General features: G+C 43.1%; 1 protein-coding gene across 2 annotated transcripts in view; it reads right to left on the bottom strand.

Moving 5' to 3' along the window:
- Positions 1–9814, bottom strand: part of LOC118413522 (LIM/homeobox protein Lhx5-like) — a 113181-nt gene extending 103367 nt beyond the window's left edge. The window contains exon 1 of one of the 2 annotated variants that reach the window (XM_035817014.1): positions 8884–9814. In XM_035817014.1, the coding sequence (XP_035672907.1) occupies positions 8884–9056 (173 nt within the window). In that variant the 5' untranslated portion in view covers positions 9057–9814. The remainder of the gene's footprint in view (positions 1–8883) is intronic. The other variant, XM_035817013.1, reaches the window with a different exon arrangement.
- Positions 9815–15863: the final 6049 nt, after the last annotated feature.

The raw sequence follows: 15863 nt of genomic DNA, 5'->3' as shown, positions 1-15863 counted from the left end.
CCGGCCTCTGCGGGAGGGGTCAGTTACAGCTCCGGACAGCAGAGTTTGTGTTACACAGACTAAGGACGAAGTGGTGTATGTTTTGCCCCCTAGTAGAATCGTTGTTTTTGTCCTAGCGCCGGTGAGTTTCCTGTCCGTGTTTGGCGCCAGACCGGTCCCACATCTGGCGGACACCTGGACGCACCGGCAGCCCGACAGGTCTGACACCTCCCCAACCCGCGCAGCGCAAGGTGGGACTTCAATATCAAACCGGCTTCCACGTGTCGATCTATACGTCAATCAAACAAAGCTTTCCCGCCAATCTTCAGTGGCAGTACCGTCTGCATCATTCTAGCGCTCGAATTCCTGTTTTGTCATTCCCAAATGATAACGTATTAACGATACAGTGACGCCCTGTACAGTACTCTGTCTTCGTAAACCTAACTTACCTACCTGGTCCTTGACCCCCATGTCGTTGGGGGACGATACAAAACAAAAATTAACATCTGATGTCATAAAAGTTAAGACCCACCCTCTGAAGAACACTTTGACGACAGTCTTGGCATACTGTTGTGGTAATACATATAGCATACTGGTATACCATGATGTTGATGGTTACCTTCGCCAAGGTGGTTATATTTTCGTGTACAAGTGTGCGCGTGTGTCTGTCTGTCTGTCTGTCTGTTCGTATAGCTCATGAAGATGTGGTGGATGTTGGCAAAATGAAGAAATTGTCAGATTATGAGCCCCCCGGCGGTTTTCTGGTGAACTGCAGCAGTACTTTCTTTCCTGCGTTACAATTTATGTGCGTCAAAGTCTTTTCTTCAGCGCGTGCTTCAAAACAGACTCCGTCCAGACATGCCGCTCGACCCCTTAAGGTTGAGGACACCTTCTCAAGACGCCCTCCTTGTGCCTGGTGACCGTGGTAAGTACAAGGGCGCATGTCAGGGGAACTGCAAGTATTGGAAACTTGCCCTTACAGCCCAGCCCAGCTGTATAGTAAGGCGACGTACGGACTCAGACTGGAGACAAGAATAAAAGAAGTTCAACAACCCTGATACTTGCGTCCTGTGACAAGGTGTCATAAAACGGTGCAGAGCGCAAATCGGAGAAAGGTTTTCTTGTCTGGGTTCAGTTATTTTTAGTCGTAGTGTCATTTGTTGTATTTTTATGAGTTAGTCGTCAAGGAAAAGGGGGCTATGAGATTGGGGGAAAGAAAGAGAAAGCGAAGGAGGGACAGAGAAAGAGAGACTGTCAGAGGAAGAGAGGAACAGGGAAATATAGAGAGGGAGAGACATAAAGTCAGAGGGAGAAAAAAAGGGAAAACTGAGAGGCACATGCAGATGGAGAAAGAAAGTGTCAGAACAGAAGAGAGAGAAAACAGCGATAGAAAGGACCACCTGTAACTCGATCGCCCTCGGCCATGTTTCATGATGACAGGGCGGCAAGTCCTCAGAACTTGTCCCGGACTGAGCTACAAGTCCAACCAAATCTCTTAAGGCTAACATAATCCCATTTGCGTCGTGCGTCCTCGCGTAGAGTCATCAAAATTACATTCCCTCCTTTCAATTAGCTTAAGAACGTCTTCTTGCCCGGCTCTGCAGCGCCATTTCACTCATGCAGAGTCTTATGTTCACTACCCTTTAACGAAGTGTAGGTAATATTCAATATTTAGGTCGGACTTGTCATCCCCGGGCCTAGCCTGATGTGTGTGTGACAAAGGTGAGGGGAAACAAGGCTTAAATACCCGCCTGTTTGACTGTAAAGACGGTGTGCAGGAAAGACTCTGTGCTGACAGATATAATAATAAGCATATTCAATGGAACCGGCGGAGTGTCTCAAATAACCATCTGCGCAAATAAGCACATCTTTTCTCTCCCAGCGAGCAATGAGTTAATCCGCGGAAAGGCAGAGTACTCGGGTCCCTGCAGCTGGAATCGGCGACATAACACACACAATGTTTATAGGAGCCATGCACGTGCGTTTCGTTATCAAGTCTAGTTTCTGTAACCCAAAAATGTCGTATTAAAGGTGATTAGTGCGTATTTTCTGTTTTCTAACACGTGCACAGTTGCACAGAACGGAATTTTTAGCTGCTTGCCTACTTGTATTTTCTTCGCATGTAAGTGTAACGTTCCTTTTTTCTTCAAAGTCAGTAAGAAGGATTTTATTGCAGAGCTGACAGTGACCGAGAAGTGGAATTATAGCTAGGATAATCAGTACCTAAGAAGGTCAATGGCCGGGAGTTGAACCCAGAACTGGTGAAAGATATTTACGACCCCAAACAAAATTACTGCCCCGTGAATATGTCTTCTTACATGGACTCATCTCGTCTGTTTTCTATTGAAAGCTTTACGGTCGTGTTTTGGGCCACTTTGTGTCAGTCCTATGGCCTTGACTATATCTTGTTTTTATCCTTACATTGTACACTAAGTTAGGTGGATTTTCCTTCACTGTACTGCTAACAATGGACTCGAGCACGCGATCGCGACCTTGGGAAACGGCCGGACTCGAACCATTGCCCCACCGGTTACTCTTTACGTAATAACGGAGAAAAGGGACATGATTTAAAGTGATGAAAAAAATTGAAATCATAATTTGTGGGTTGTGCCCTTTTTTGTTTATTGTCTAAAGTTAGAGTCATCAAACACTACAGACGTCACTAGTATTCTACATTGTGCTAAGCCGACGAGTGCTGTCGCGCATCAAGTCAGATAGTTTGTGTCATCCCCTGTGTTCCCTTGTTGTTTGCTGAGCGGTTATGATTCGCGGGACGAAGACCGTGTGTGACGGCGGGTTGCGGGGTCGGGAGGCGGTGTGAAACGAGGTCTGACAGGGGAAACACAACACCGAGCCGCCCCGCCGCGAAGACACGCGGGCCCCCGCCGGGAGCTAACGTCTGACGGGCCGCCGAGTTAGTAAGATGTCATCGCTTCATCATTCACTCTGCACAAGTACACTTCCTGGTGTCTACAGACATCCGATACAGATACAACAATGTCATCTTTCGTTCATTCGCACTGACTTTTCAAGTTCAGCACAATCTGTTTCGCTACACTTAAATGTTCGAACGCGTGTTCCAAATATATGTTCGATGGTATGTTCGATTAGAATAGAATGTTATGTTCTACTCAAATGTTCGATTCGAAGGTATCTTCGAACGGTTTATATAGCTATATAGAATACACACAAAAAAGTTAAATTATCATTTTATCATGCATTTGTCTTATTGTCTTGTTATCCTTAAGATCTAGTATCCTTATTTGTCATTTACCACAAAAAAAGAGAGTAAAACAGATTCTGTGTTGCAAAATATATAACATAAAAGCAAGTTGACAACTTGTGGATGTATATGGAGCGAATGACTCCGGATACGACGACCACAGTAGAGGAAAGTTGCAAATTTCAGACGACAATAGAGCACGTTGCCCAGCAACAAGAACAAGTCAGGACGTGACTCATAACCGCGAATCTTGGTCAGTCGAATCTAAATGTCAGACGACGGAATGCATTATGCCGGCCGCACAGTCACAACAACACACGGGTGGGTGGCATGCTAGGTACAGAACATTGGACGGAACAACAAGGATGAGGGATGAGGGGCGTCCGTTTATTTTTATAATTAAAAGTTCAAGCAATTACTCCTCTACAGTCCCACTTTTGGCCGGTCCAAGCTTTGTTATTTTATTTCCTGCATGATATGAAGTGACAGCGTGGCCCTTGGTTCGCGTGTGTGTGTGTGCGCAAATGTACGGTGTCCCCTACCGTCGCTACGCGGTAGGGCAGCTCAATTTTGGAATGCTAGAAATGGCTACAATATGTAATGATAGCATATAAACACGAGTTGAAAATATTTTGTATTAGCGGTTTACGTCTCAGATTATGTGGTATTAACGTAGTTTATTTTTTATACAAAGTGTTGATTTTCGGTATATCGTATACACGCCCCCTGTCGTGCCCAGCTTTAGATGTTTATGTGTGACGACAGCTCCAATTTAGATCAGATACCGTCTAATAATTTATTCATGTGAACATAATTTGTGGTCAATTTGGGGTTAGTTAAGTCTGTTTTTGTCACGTACTTATACAACATCAACTGTCACGCTCGCATGTACAGAAACTTGCGACGCTGTGCCTTGTTATATAACAGTAACACACATAACTGTTGGTTCTACTTAATCGGATTGCCAATCGTTCTACGCCGGTAGATATCAATACACCCTACTTTATTTGGTCCTCTGTAGTTATCATTAAACAAGCGCCCTGGTCACCAGCTAATCACCCAGGCTTCATTAAAACCTCATTTAGACATCTTCAACTCGGTCTGGGCGATCCTTGGAGTTTATAAATGATGCTTGGGGTGATCTGTTCTTCTGATAGCACTAATAAGGTACAAGGGGAACTTGGATTATACGCTCGGCAGGGATAGTAAAATATTTTTGTCCTTTAAGTATATTTGCGATGATATATGAAAACGAGGGTGGATAATACGTGCAAAAGTATCACTCCAATGTCACAGAGGTTCGTAAGTTATTAATGTCCTGATTTTTGACGACGACAAGGAAGCGTCTTTAACTTACGCCAAGTGTCATAATGATTATCTATCTTCAAAGAGACAATTCGTATTTTCCGGGCTTCCTGTTCGAGCCTTACAGAGGGTGGTACACAGACCCACCACACACATACACATGTACTTCTGTATCACACTATAAGGAATCGCGGATGACCTCAAAATCCCCTAGCCCCGATCTCAGCATGCTGAATTCATATTCCTAATTCCGTGTATCGATTTTACACATGTATGAACATGGACCAAAAAAGGAGCGCCTTCGTCCTAAGAGACCGCCCTCATTCCTAGGGCCTTTAGCATGCTCTCGTTGGCGCCGTTGTTTTGAACATGGCCTAACCCTAACCACAACATTCACCACGTTCGATCTGTGTGGGTATGTTTTCTTCTTCTTTTCCGGCTAGATCGATTTCTTTTCGGCACGAAGGATCGATGCAGGTTTGGTCGGGCCGGATCAGTGATAAATATCCAGGCCTCTGTCCCTCACGGCCGCCCCGACACCTGCGAAAATACCCGCACCTGAGTCGAACCCTCTTCCTGCTAGTCTCTGCCAGATTGACTACGCCTAGCTCTTAGCTGTACATATCGTCACTAGAATAGCCTCTTGTTTCCACTTGTCACCATTGTTATCTAAACCAAAGTCTCTTTTTTTGTATGTTTACCATTTATTCTGTATATTACATGTTGCAATTAGCCCACGGGCAAGAACTTGCAAATTAACTTTCATATATTATATTTATAGGGAGAATGTATTTTAAACTCCACCTGCCTTTACATTTACAACTGTCTTAAGAAGTGAGAAGAAGTTAAGCCTGTACATATAAGCATACTTTAGACTTTGTAGTTTTAGTTTTATATCACATCTTTACCGAATTAGTATTTAGAATCACTAGGAACTGTATTCTATTCACTTAGCTTGTTAGAGAGCATAAACGTACAGGTCTTCTTCAAATGATTTGCCGGGGAAGTTTTGCTACCTGAGGAGTTGGTCGGCCGATTTTTTGTGAATTCCACGATCCCCGTACCCCCGTTGACACATAATTTTTTTTTACAAAACTATTTACACCAGCGTGTCTAGTAAGGTGGGAAGCAGCAAATTCGACTTAAAAGAGAGTGTCAAAAGCGCCAGCCTTGGCATAAGAAGGAAGATCACCAACTTCAACCTGTGTGTATGTAGCCAGTGCCCTGGAGAACGACGTTTGGCGATATCGGGGAAATACCACGGCAGATAGCCCGAGGATTTGGCGGTTCGTTCGGGCGATCGAAGTCAAGAAAGAGTGATTTATGGTGGGGCTTGTAGGCTCGGACCGGAGGTAAGGATTCACTTGAAGGGGGATTGTTAGCCACGGGGCTCAATGATAGCGCTGGTAGAAAAATACACGTATTTTGGGATGAATTTCTGCATACTACGCTTGTGGAAAATTAAATCGTTCTCTGCTTCCTTAAATTAAGGCAATGTGAGCATACCATTTTGTCTCGGCATGAAATAAGATTTCCAGCGTCTACGGTGGTGGCACTACAACCACTTGGACGGTAGAGTCCTCTAGTCTGTTTTACGCGTTCTTTCACAGTAACCTGAGGTCGGGGGACCAGGGCGGGTACGCGAGTCGGGGCCCACGTGAGGCCTGTCTGACTGTGGCTCTCCCGAGTCAGTCTACAGACGACCAGGGTTCACGTTTTCTGACCCCGATGTGTTTATTGTAGTCGGTCGCTTCCCTGTGAGGTGCTAACCATTACATGCTGCCAATGCGAAGTTGTTACTTGCGTTCTGATACGGACTAGAATACACAAGGCAAAGACTATAAAACGAGTGACTGACAAGCCACTCTTTTTATATTATGTACATGGAGATTCAAAATTCTTAAAAGCTCCTTGGCTCCTGAAAGCGTGCGTCCTTCTGCACTGAGTCTGGTTGTGACCTGAGCAGCAAGTGAAAGTGACGCAAGGTGTCGACTATATAGTCCTCATAAAAGCTTGTGTAAGCTATGAGATACCGGCAAACCTGCATCGCATCTGATGTGGTGACTTTTTATAATTCAAGGCTGTGGCTGAATGGTCCGGGCGGCGTTGGGGAAGTGAAAGGAAGAGAAACATCCAAAAGCAGCCCCCTTTTTACTATGGCCGGAGCTAGGGCTCCGCCGGGATCAGCGATGAATATCTGAGCCGTATACATCAAAACCATCTGCGATCTGGCCCGGGCGGAGGAGAGCCGCGTTTTGTATGTACCGACAATACCGCGGGCCCGGGCGTACAATAACGGCACTGAGTAGGCCACACCATGCATTATTCAGTCTCACGCATGCACAAACACCGACAGAAAGGGCCGACCGCTGAAATAAGGCTCGACGGAACGCTTGCCCCTGCCGTATAAAAAAAAAAGAGGTCGGACCGGATGCGAGGGCAGTCGGGGGACCGCCAGAGGTTACGAGCCCGATACACCACTCCGGAGGCCCGTGCTGAAAGCCACCCCGGTGAAAGGTCTATTTTAGTTTTCACCGCCACACACTAAGGCGAGCATCATGTATTCAAGAACACGAACGTACACATAAGAACATCGCCGGTGATTTCAAGTTACACTTCGTCTTGATTTTGTGACACGCTACTTTTAAAGACAAGTCTCAAACGTCTCTGTCTTGGTCTCCATACGTGCAATGACGTTTGATACGATGTGTCGTCCTCTAGAGCTGATTATACAGGAGTATAGCGGTAGTCGAAAGCAAATGCCCGATGCCACATTTCCATAGACACACAGGGGAACATGGGGGTTCCACGGCGACCCCCATTTGCAATGGAAATCTGCGACTGACTATCCCGGGACAAAACAAATCGGCCTGCCTCGGTCATGTACCGTGTAGAAACACATGCAGTCGTGCTTGGGAAAGAAAACGCGTTTTAATGTAACTAGTTCTCACTTTTTCCGGCCAAATCTACACGATCCAGTACTTGCATAAAGCGATTGGCTGCGATTGACATGTAATATTATTACAAAGTTATAAGTATTTTGTGACAGCATGCATTGTTGAGGTCAACCATGAAATTTTAAATCATAAACATAACTTGTGGTAAGTGTTCATATTCATTTTCAGCCTACGTTTCCGCGTTGTCTGACAACCTGGACAAGTCGTCTGTGGTCTTGTCAATCATTGTGGGTTCGTTCGGCGAGTTTTGTCTTGTGTTTTTTATATTATCTAGGAAATAATATCATTTCAACAAAACCATGTGCCCAATACGTCCCATAGATTCAATGCCGTGTAATGTGGTTATGTTGCATTATTGAATTGATGCCTACATTTTTCGGTAGCTTGTTCTAAATATCACAGGGACTGTACACAGGTCTGATACACCTCTGTATATCACTAGTATCAGTATCGCCTTTCTTAACTCGCATTATTTCATGATTAACATAAATTTTGTGGGATATCAAATATGTTTTCTTTTGCTTTAGTCAAACCGTGTAGCAACTAGCTATGAGCAAAAACCCATCGAGAAAACTTGTCAAATATTGTTTACCTGGAATTGGAATAAGTTGGAATAATTTACGTTCAAACTTAAGCGTGGCGATACACTCTTTTTATTTAGTTTAACACCTCTGACTCTGCTATCCGTATCTCGACTATCACCTGTATAGTGCAGAGGCAAAGAAAAAGATGTAGAAAATATAATAAAATATATCAGCGACCAATGTGTCATATTTAGCGCCGCGAAATGATGTTATCATCTTTACCTGGGGGCATCACTTCCTTGTCAGACAATTTTACTCCCACGATTGCCGTGTGGTGAATATTCTTCTCGGTAATAATAAAAAAAAGTTTGTAGTCGACGTTTGAAGTATTTAAGATTCAGTCGCGGTATCAGTGCCGGATTTATGGACCATAAAATCATCATTGTTACTGTGTCTGTTCGCAGCGGTGTCAGTTTACACTGCCGGGCGGGCGAAACGACCTGAGAACCGCTCCCCGAAGTTTACCCTCTCCCGCCTCGCGCCATAAAGTTTGACGGTGAGGAAATGGGCAGTCGTCCCCCTCCCTTTCTTATGATGAGCACTTCGCACGGTGATGTGAAGTGGCGGGTGTCAAGTTTGTGACGCGGATGTAAATAAACGGACACCAAGTGTCGGCAGCGTCGGCTTTGGGGCGAAAACTTTTATACCATAAAATCAAGGATCTGATAAAAGCTCCTTGATAAAATAGACCACATTCGTCGCAATGTTTTGCTAAATTCTGGTGCATCTTGTCGTGAGTGTCGACAGTAGTGTCAAAGATTCTGTCCCCATGTGGCTGGGATGTGGGGTAGTGTGTGTATGTAAAAAGGGACAAAGGTATAGAGTGGGTACCAACCTGAAAAAGTCCTCTCTGCAGTACAGTTTGGAGTCCCTAGTGAAACATTTCTCCGTGAGCCGACAGCTACAGTCGCTGCAGCGCACACACTTGGCGTGCCACGCTCTGTCCAGCACGTTCAGCAGGAACCGGTCCAGCACGGGCCGCTCGCACCCCGCGCAGTTCACCACCATGCTGCCCGACTGCTCCGTGTAGATGAAGGCGCTCTCCGAGAGTCCCGGGTTCGAATCCACCACGGTGTCCAGGGTCGGCGCTGGTCTGCAGAGGCCCTGCAGAGCAGCCTCGCGTTCTAGCCGAGAAGTCAAACTGTCAGTCCCACACCTTCTGTAGTAGCTGTGTGCGCAGACACAGCGGCACACGCAGGATCAGGAGTCCCGAGTTCGAATCTCAGTCCATTCAGTTCATGTATGAAGAAGTCCCGACCAAAAAGGCAGCGTCCTGAAGGTTTTGTCTTCTTCAGAAAGAAGAGAGGCAGACAGGGGCTTGCGCTTGTCTACCCTGTGCGCATCCACATGGGAGGCTCCTGTGTTGTTCTTTCGCAACTGTATACCTGTCTAGCCTATCCCCGGGGCACGGGAGCTTCTGCCGAATTGCCCGGGTCAGTCCCACAACAATGCCGAGACTACGGGAGGTTGTCTTCGGCGCCCCACGCGTGTCTCCCCGTATATCGACCGGTTGTCGCCCGGGGCCCTGCTCGTTATCAGCCGACCCGGTGTTCCGCAGCGATAAACCTTGCTCCGCGCGTCAGCTGTGGCTTCCTCTACACTGATTCCCGCTCACAGAAGCGGTGTGTAGACTACTAGTACAGTACAGTACTGCATGCAGCACACACTGACACACGCAGTCCGGTCACTAGCTTGTGTACAAACCGTTTCGCCGAGCACGCGTTCTCTCGCCTTTCTCTCCCGGTTCACCAGGGCCTGTCATGCATTTGACAAGGTGACAAAGGAGGGGGATTCGCCAAGCCAATCATCCCGCTATCGCCATGGCAACGCTTATTCACATCGCCTGATTATGCATGCGCGCGTCGGGCAGGGGTGTGAGGCCGCGCGCACGGGCCCACAGCGGCAAGGCTTACCGTAGATCCGCCTAAAATTGCAGCCACGGAAAATAAAACTGATGAAGAACAGCGTGAAACATTTATCCAATTCGTCGGTAACACTCATTGTACCTCCAGTATCATTTCTGTCGCATGCGCTTCATTGATTCTTTGAGAAGTCGTGTAAAATGGTACATCCCTTGATTCCGACAGCACAGCACTCAAAAAAGGTTTACTAGTTTCGCAATGGAAAAAGAAGATAAGTTTGCCATTCGCGGAAGACTTAATAAGGTACCAAAGAAAAGCTAAATTTCGCATCTCGAAACGTTGCTTTTGAACATTGAGAATGGAGGTAAAATTATAGACTCAGTAAATATTGTGTATTTTAACACCCATGTTTTAATTGTCGGGTCGTTTACCCCCTCCCCGCGTTATAATCACTACCTATTCAATATTTTGACAGTGAAGGTACACATGTACCTTGCATTGTGTATTGTGAACCAACAAGGAGGATCCAAGTAACATTTTCGGTAAACTGGGTCACTTCCGTAAATTGGGTCAACGCCAAGAATACTTTTTTTTGTAAACCTTTGTTGTTTGTTCATGAGAACCTAAAATATCGGCCTGCAGACCTCTTTTCATTGAGGTCAAGAGAAGTAAGGGTCAAGGATGTTATAACTTCCTGGGTCAGACAAAATACGTTTTTATGTACTCCTGGCTTTATATAGATAGAACTTTATTGCTCGACATTTGTACATGGTACAAAGTATGGCAATGACTGTTACACAAAGTACAAAATAGGTGTAGAGAATAAGACTTGATATCCTAATTAACGTAACAAGAAGGGCTGACACATTAGTCTTTGAAATAGTGTTACAATCGAGTTGGGCTATACATGAGATTCATTACTCTTTCTAATAGCAAAGCAGTCTTTGATATATTTGCCTATCCTTGCATTATGGGAGTCGTGGCATCCAAAGATATATACAAATCTGTCTGTAGCATCGAGTCTCTTGAAATCTGCTGTACTGTATTCGAGAAATGTAAATAGCTCATTACGTAAAATAGCGTATCTAGAGCATTCCATTAAAAAGTGAAATTCATCTTCAATATGCTTTGGACAGAAAGGACAGAACCTTTGGTCAGGGGCTACATTGTAATATCTACCTGTTTCAATATTCAATTTATGGCTGCTGATTCTTAACTGAGTAATCGCTTTTCGAATTTCAAAATTATTTATATCATAAAGGTATGTTTCTTGTTCATAACATTCTTTTGACTTGCTAAGAAAAGACAGCTTTGAATTGTTTTCAATAGAATTAAACCACTTTTGTATATATGTATCTTGTAGCCGGAGGCGTAGTTGGTTGACAATATAATCTATATTATAAGCCTCAGGTTTCATCCATATGTGTCCAAAGCCATGGTAACAGAGAATGTCCTTAACATGATTAATCCAGTCTTGATTATCAGTAAGTACAGTGTTGTATGCATCGCGAAGCAGAGAGTCCTCAGGTAAGTTTACCAAACGGTGCCAGTATTTAATGAGCTGAATTCTAGCAGGTATTATAATAGGAAAAGTTCCTAACTCTCCTCGCACGCCGTCATTAGATGATTTTGAATGAACACCAAGTAGAAATTTCTGAAAACGTGTGTCAAGTATGTCAAATTCCGGTATATCTAAAGGGAGGCGTGTTTTATCGGTTGAAAAGCCATCCTTTTCTATATCAAGCCCAGACGCATGTCTTAAGAACATGTCTTTGTCTGGTCTTCTCTCAAAATTAATGATATAAGAATGAGTTGCATCAGTGCAAGTGCTCTTTCGAATCGACAGTGGAATATTATCGTCGATCTGAAGTTTCTTCAATAAGAAAGAGAGAGTATTTTTTGGAGAAGATATAGGGATGTTTTTTGAGACAATAAGTTTCAGTGTTTTCGAGGTATGGTCAAAGCATGTTAACTCAGATCCATACATGAGGATAGGTTTTACAAATTTGTCGAAAAGATCTTTACCTAGCGCTATGGAAATATTTTCGGAAGATAAAAGTGATTTTAATTTAAAGATAGCTCTCATAGCTTTGGTCTTTAGAAATTTTCTGGCTGTTTTAAATTTACCTGAGGACGTAAAAGGGATTCCAAGGTAGGTGTAACTGTCTGTAACTTCTATTTCACTATCATATATGAAGAATTCTTTTGATATTTTTTTTGTATTGCCTTTAGAGAAGATAAGAACTTTTGTTTTAGATACATTGACAGTTAATTTCCAATTATCACAATATGTTTGTAGAGTATTGATGCATTGTTGAAGTCCCTGCTTTGACAATGAAATCAAGGCAAGATCGTCTGCCCAGGACAGACAATTAATAGATCTAGAAGTTAAAGTAGCTGCATCACATTGGTCACGGTCAAAACATTGCGACAGATCATTGATAAATAGGTTAAATAGCAACGGACTTAAGTTACAACCTTGTCTTACTCCACATGTGGAAACAAAGGAATCTGATAAACCATTCTCCATTCTAACAGCATAGTTGACATTCATATACATGGATTTCAGTACATTGAAGAAGTTTCCATCGATACCATGATGTAACAATTTGTAGAATAATCCGTCACGCCATACACTGTCAAATGCTTTTTTCATGTCCACAAAACAAACAAACAATTTACCTTTCTTTTTTTGTGTGTATTTTTCAATAAGAGATTTTAGAATGAATACATTATCAGCAGTACGGCATTTTTTTCGGAATCCAAATTGTGTGTCCGCTAACAAATTATTATCTTCTACAAAATTTTGTAATCTAGTATTTAGGAGACGCGTAAATAATTTAGATAGACAACTCGAGAGAGCAATGCCTCTGTAATTGTCAACATTCGACTTGTCACCTGATTTGAATATCGGAGTGAGAATACTAGTATTCCAGTTAGATGGAAATGAACCTTCTGAAAGAATAGTATTGAAAAGGGTAACCAATGACTGGTATAACTGTTTTGATCCCTGTTTTAACATATCATTAGAAATAGAATCTATACCACAGGCCTTTCCAGACTTTAATTGTTTGACGCCATCTAAAACTTCTTCCATAGTAAATGGATAATCCAGCAAATTAGATGGGTTTTTATCTAAATGTTTGATTTGTTCTGTGATTGTTTTTTCGAAATCCGTGTCAAAGTTTTTATTCTTTGTTAGATTATTCAGTCCTTTAAAGTGTTCTGTCCATTCAGTGCTGGTAATATTAGGGTCAGTTGTATTCTTCTGTGTTTTTCCGTTAACTTCGTTATCTAGAAAATTTAACAATGACCAAAATTCTTTTGGATTTTTTTCGCTCATATTTTCTAATTTTGTCAATATTTCAGCCTTATATCTTCGTTTGCATTGTTTAAGGAGTTTTTTGTACTCTTTTAGAGTTGAGAAGTATTTGATTCTTGTTTCGTGAGCCCATGGTTCTTTTTTTAACTGTAAGGATAGTCTTTTCAGTCGTTGGCGCAAGGACCAACAACACTGGTCAAACCACGCTTTATTCTTTTTGATTTGTGTTTTCTTAACTTGTTTTCTACGTTTTATTTTCAGTGACCTTAATGATGCATCTATCAAAATTTCCGTAAAGCGGGACACAGCATTTTCGGCTGAATGAAATGTTTCCTGACAGAAGTCGTTTAATTTCGAGCTTGTTTCGGAGCTATTCAATGTTGCCGAGAACAAATCACTTGAATTTTCGTCCCAGATAAATCTTATTGGGTTTGGTTTAGATGAACATTTCTCTTCTGAGATCAGAGGAGCGTGCTTTGTGGACAAAGAGAAAGAAACATTACAATGGTCGGAAAAAGGCGATAATGGACTAACGTGCACATATTGAATATCGGAAAGCATTGATCTTTGTGTGATGCAATAATCTACTACACTCGATCCGTTATAATGATGGCATGTAAAATCTCCCTTTAAATCACCTGCAAACCTGCCGTTTAAAATAGTTAAATCTGCTGAGGAACATAGCTCAAGCAGACATCTCCCATAATTATTAACTTTAACATCCCTATTGTTTCTGTTTTTAACGTCCATTACATCCGCTGTAAGCATATCGGAGGAATCGGTATTAAAATATGTTTCTGTAATTGACCCTGTTCTTGCATTCAAATCTCCTACGATAACAATATCTCCTAAATTTGAAAATTTGCAAATATCATTGGATAATGTGTCAAAAGGATCAATTTCTGAAGACTTTGGAAAAGTTTCGGGGGGAATATAAACATTACAAAGGTATATATCATTAGGAAGGCCGAAAAAATATTTGTCTAATTTACACCAGATGGTGTCTGGTGAACTACTGTCGAGTTTGTGGATACCCTTCTTAAAAGAACTTCTGAAAAAAGTGGCTACCCCACCTGAATTCCTTTTTGCTTTCTTCTTTCTACTTCTACAACTACTAAAAAGACTAAAACCTGGAAAATCAAAATCTACAAAGTTGTCTGCCCAGGTTTCTTGAATACAAATCAAATCGCTATTACTAAAGAAAGAACAAAAATCAACATCACAAAACTTTTTAGCACAACCGCCTTGAATATTCCAGGTGGACAAAATTAAGGCGGACTTTTTTCCCATTACAGTGAGAAACTTTGAAGGCATTTAAGCTACAGGAACCCAGCTATTATGATAGTATTCAGATCTATAAGATAAATGTATAGCACGATACCTTGGTATAACTGCTATGATATCCATAAGTGACCGCTAGCGTTCACTTAGTATTTAAGATAAAAGGAAGTTCAGGGCCTTGCGGAGACTTTTCCCGAAGTGTTTCAGTTCTAGGCCGGGATACTTGCGGTGTCCAACTCTAGCTGGATCGGCCTTTACGATCTGTTTGCTTCCACTCGTGACTGCGACGGTGTGGGCATCCCTCTGCTGGTGTTGACCTTTATATACAGTTCCTCGACCTGATTCCTCAAACCGTCTCCTTTCTTTCCGCCCGCCCTACATGCGATGTTTTGTTAGAAGACACACATTAAGGTCTTGTCTGACCATATGATATGCTGTATGTACCCGTCCTACTACGGGTCAGACAATATACTCGTCTTGATACAGTTTCTCGACCTGATCCCCAAACCGTCCCCTTTCTTTCCGCCCTCCACACATGCGATGTTTTGTTAGGAGACACACACACACAGGTCTTGTCTGACCATATGCTGTATGTACCCGTCCTGACCTGACTTCGCTCGCGCACCTCGCACAATACCTGCCCATTCACACCTTCCCATTGTCCGTGCGGAGGCGATTGAGGGGGATTAGCACCTCCTCAGTCGGCGCACAATCGCGCGCACAGGTGAGACGGGCACACCTGGGGACGTGTATTGGCCCAGGTGACGAAACCAGCGGGGTTAAACTGTTCTTGATTACCCCCAATTAAACCTCCCCTCCCACTTTGATAGTCTTCGTCGCGGGCGATAGCTTGGCTGCAGGCTTCGCGACTGGCGATTTAAACATTCTACTGCATCATTTTGTAGCCTCCTTCGCAGACTTCTGCATTGGCCACCTTTTTTGGGTTTGTCTTGCGATTTCTAACATAGACTGACTCTATATAGCCTCTACCAGGCTTCGTGGGTCGGTGGTCTAATTGTACAAATAGAGAGAGAGAGCCTGCTATAAGGTGGTTTACAACAAGGCTAAGTTATAATAGTTTTGGATGCTTAGCTAAGACAACAGTTTGCACGAGCAACAAGAAAATGCTAAAATTCCAACTGCACATGGCTGCTAAGGGATGCTATCATCACGATGTAAACTTGGAGTCCAGGCGACATTGTTCTTAATTGCACCAATTAAAGGTCTCCGCCCATGACCTGCTTTAAGTATCAACATAATCAGGCAAGCCTCTACAGTAACACCCACACTAATACACACATGTATATAAGCACAAATGTACTTACTTCCACAATAGCAATTAGTAAACAG

Source organism: Branchiostoma floridae, chromosome 4, assembly GCF_000003815.2.
Source record: "Branchiostoma floridae strain S238N-H82 chromosome 4, Bfl_VNyyK, whole genome shotgun sequence".
Lineage (NCBI taxonomy): Eukaryota > Metazoa > Chordata > Leptocardii > Amphioxiformes > Branchiostomatidae > Branchiostoma > Branchiostoma floridae.
Note: the sequence above shows the minus strand (reverse complement) of the source record. Positions and strands in the feature narration are given on the sequence as shown.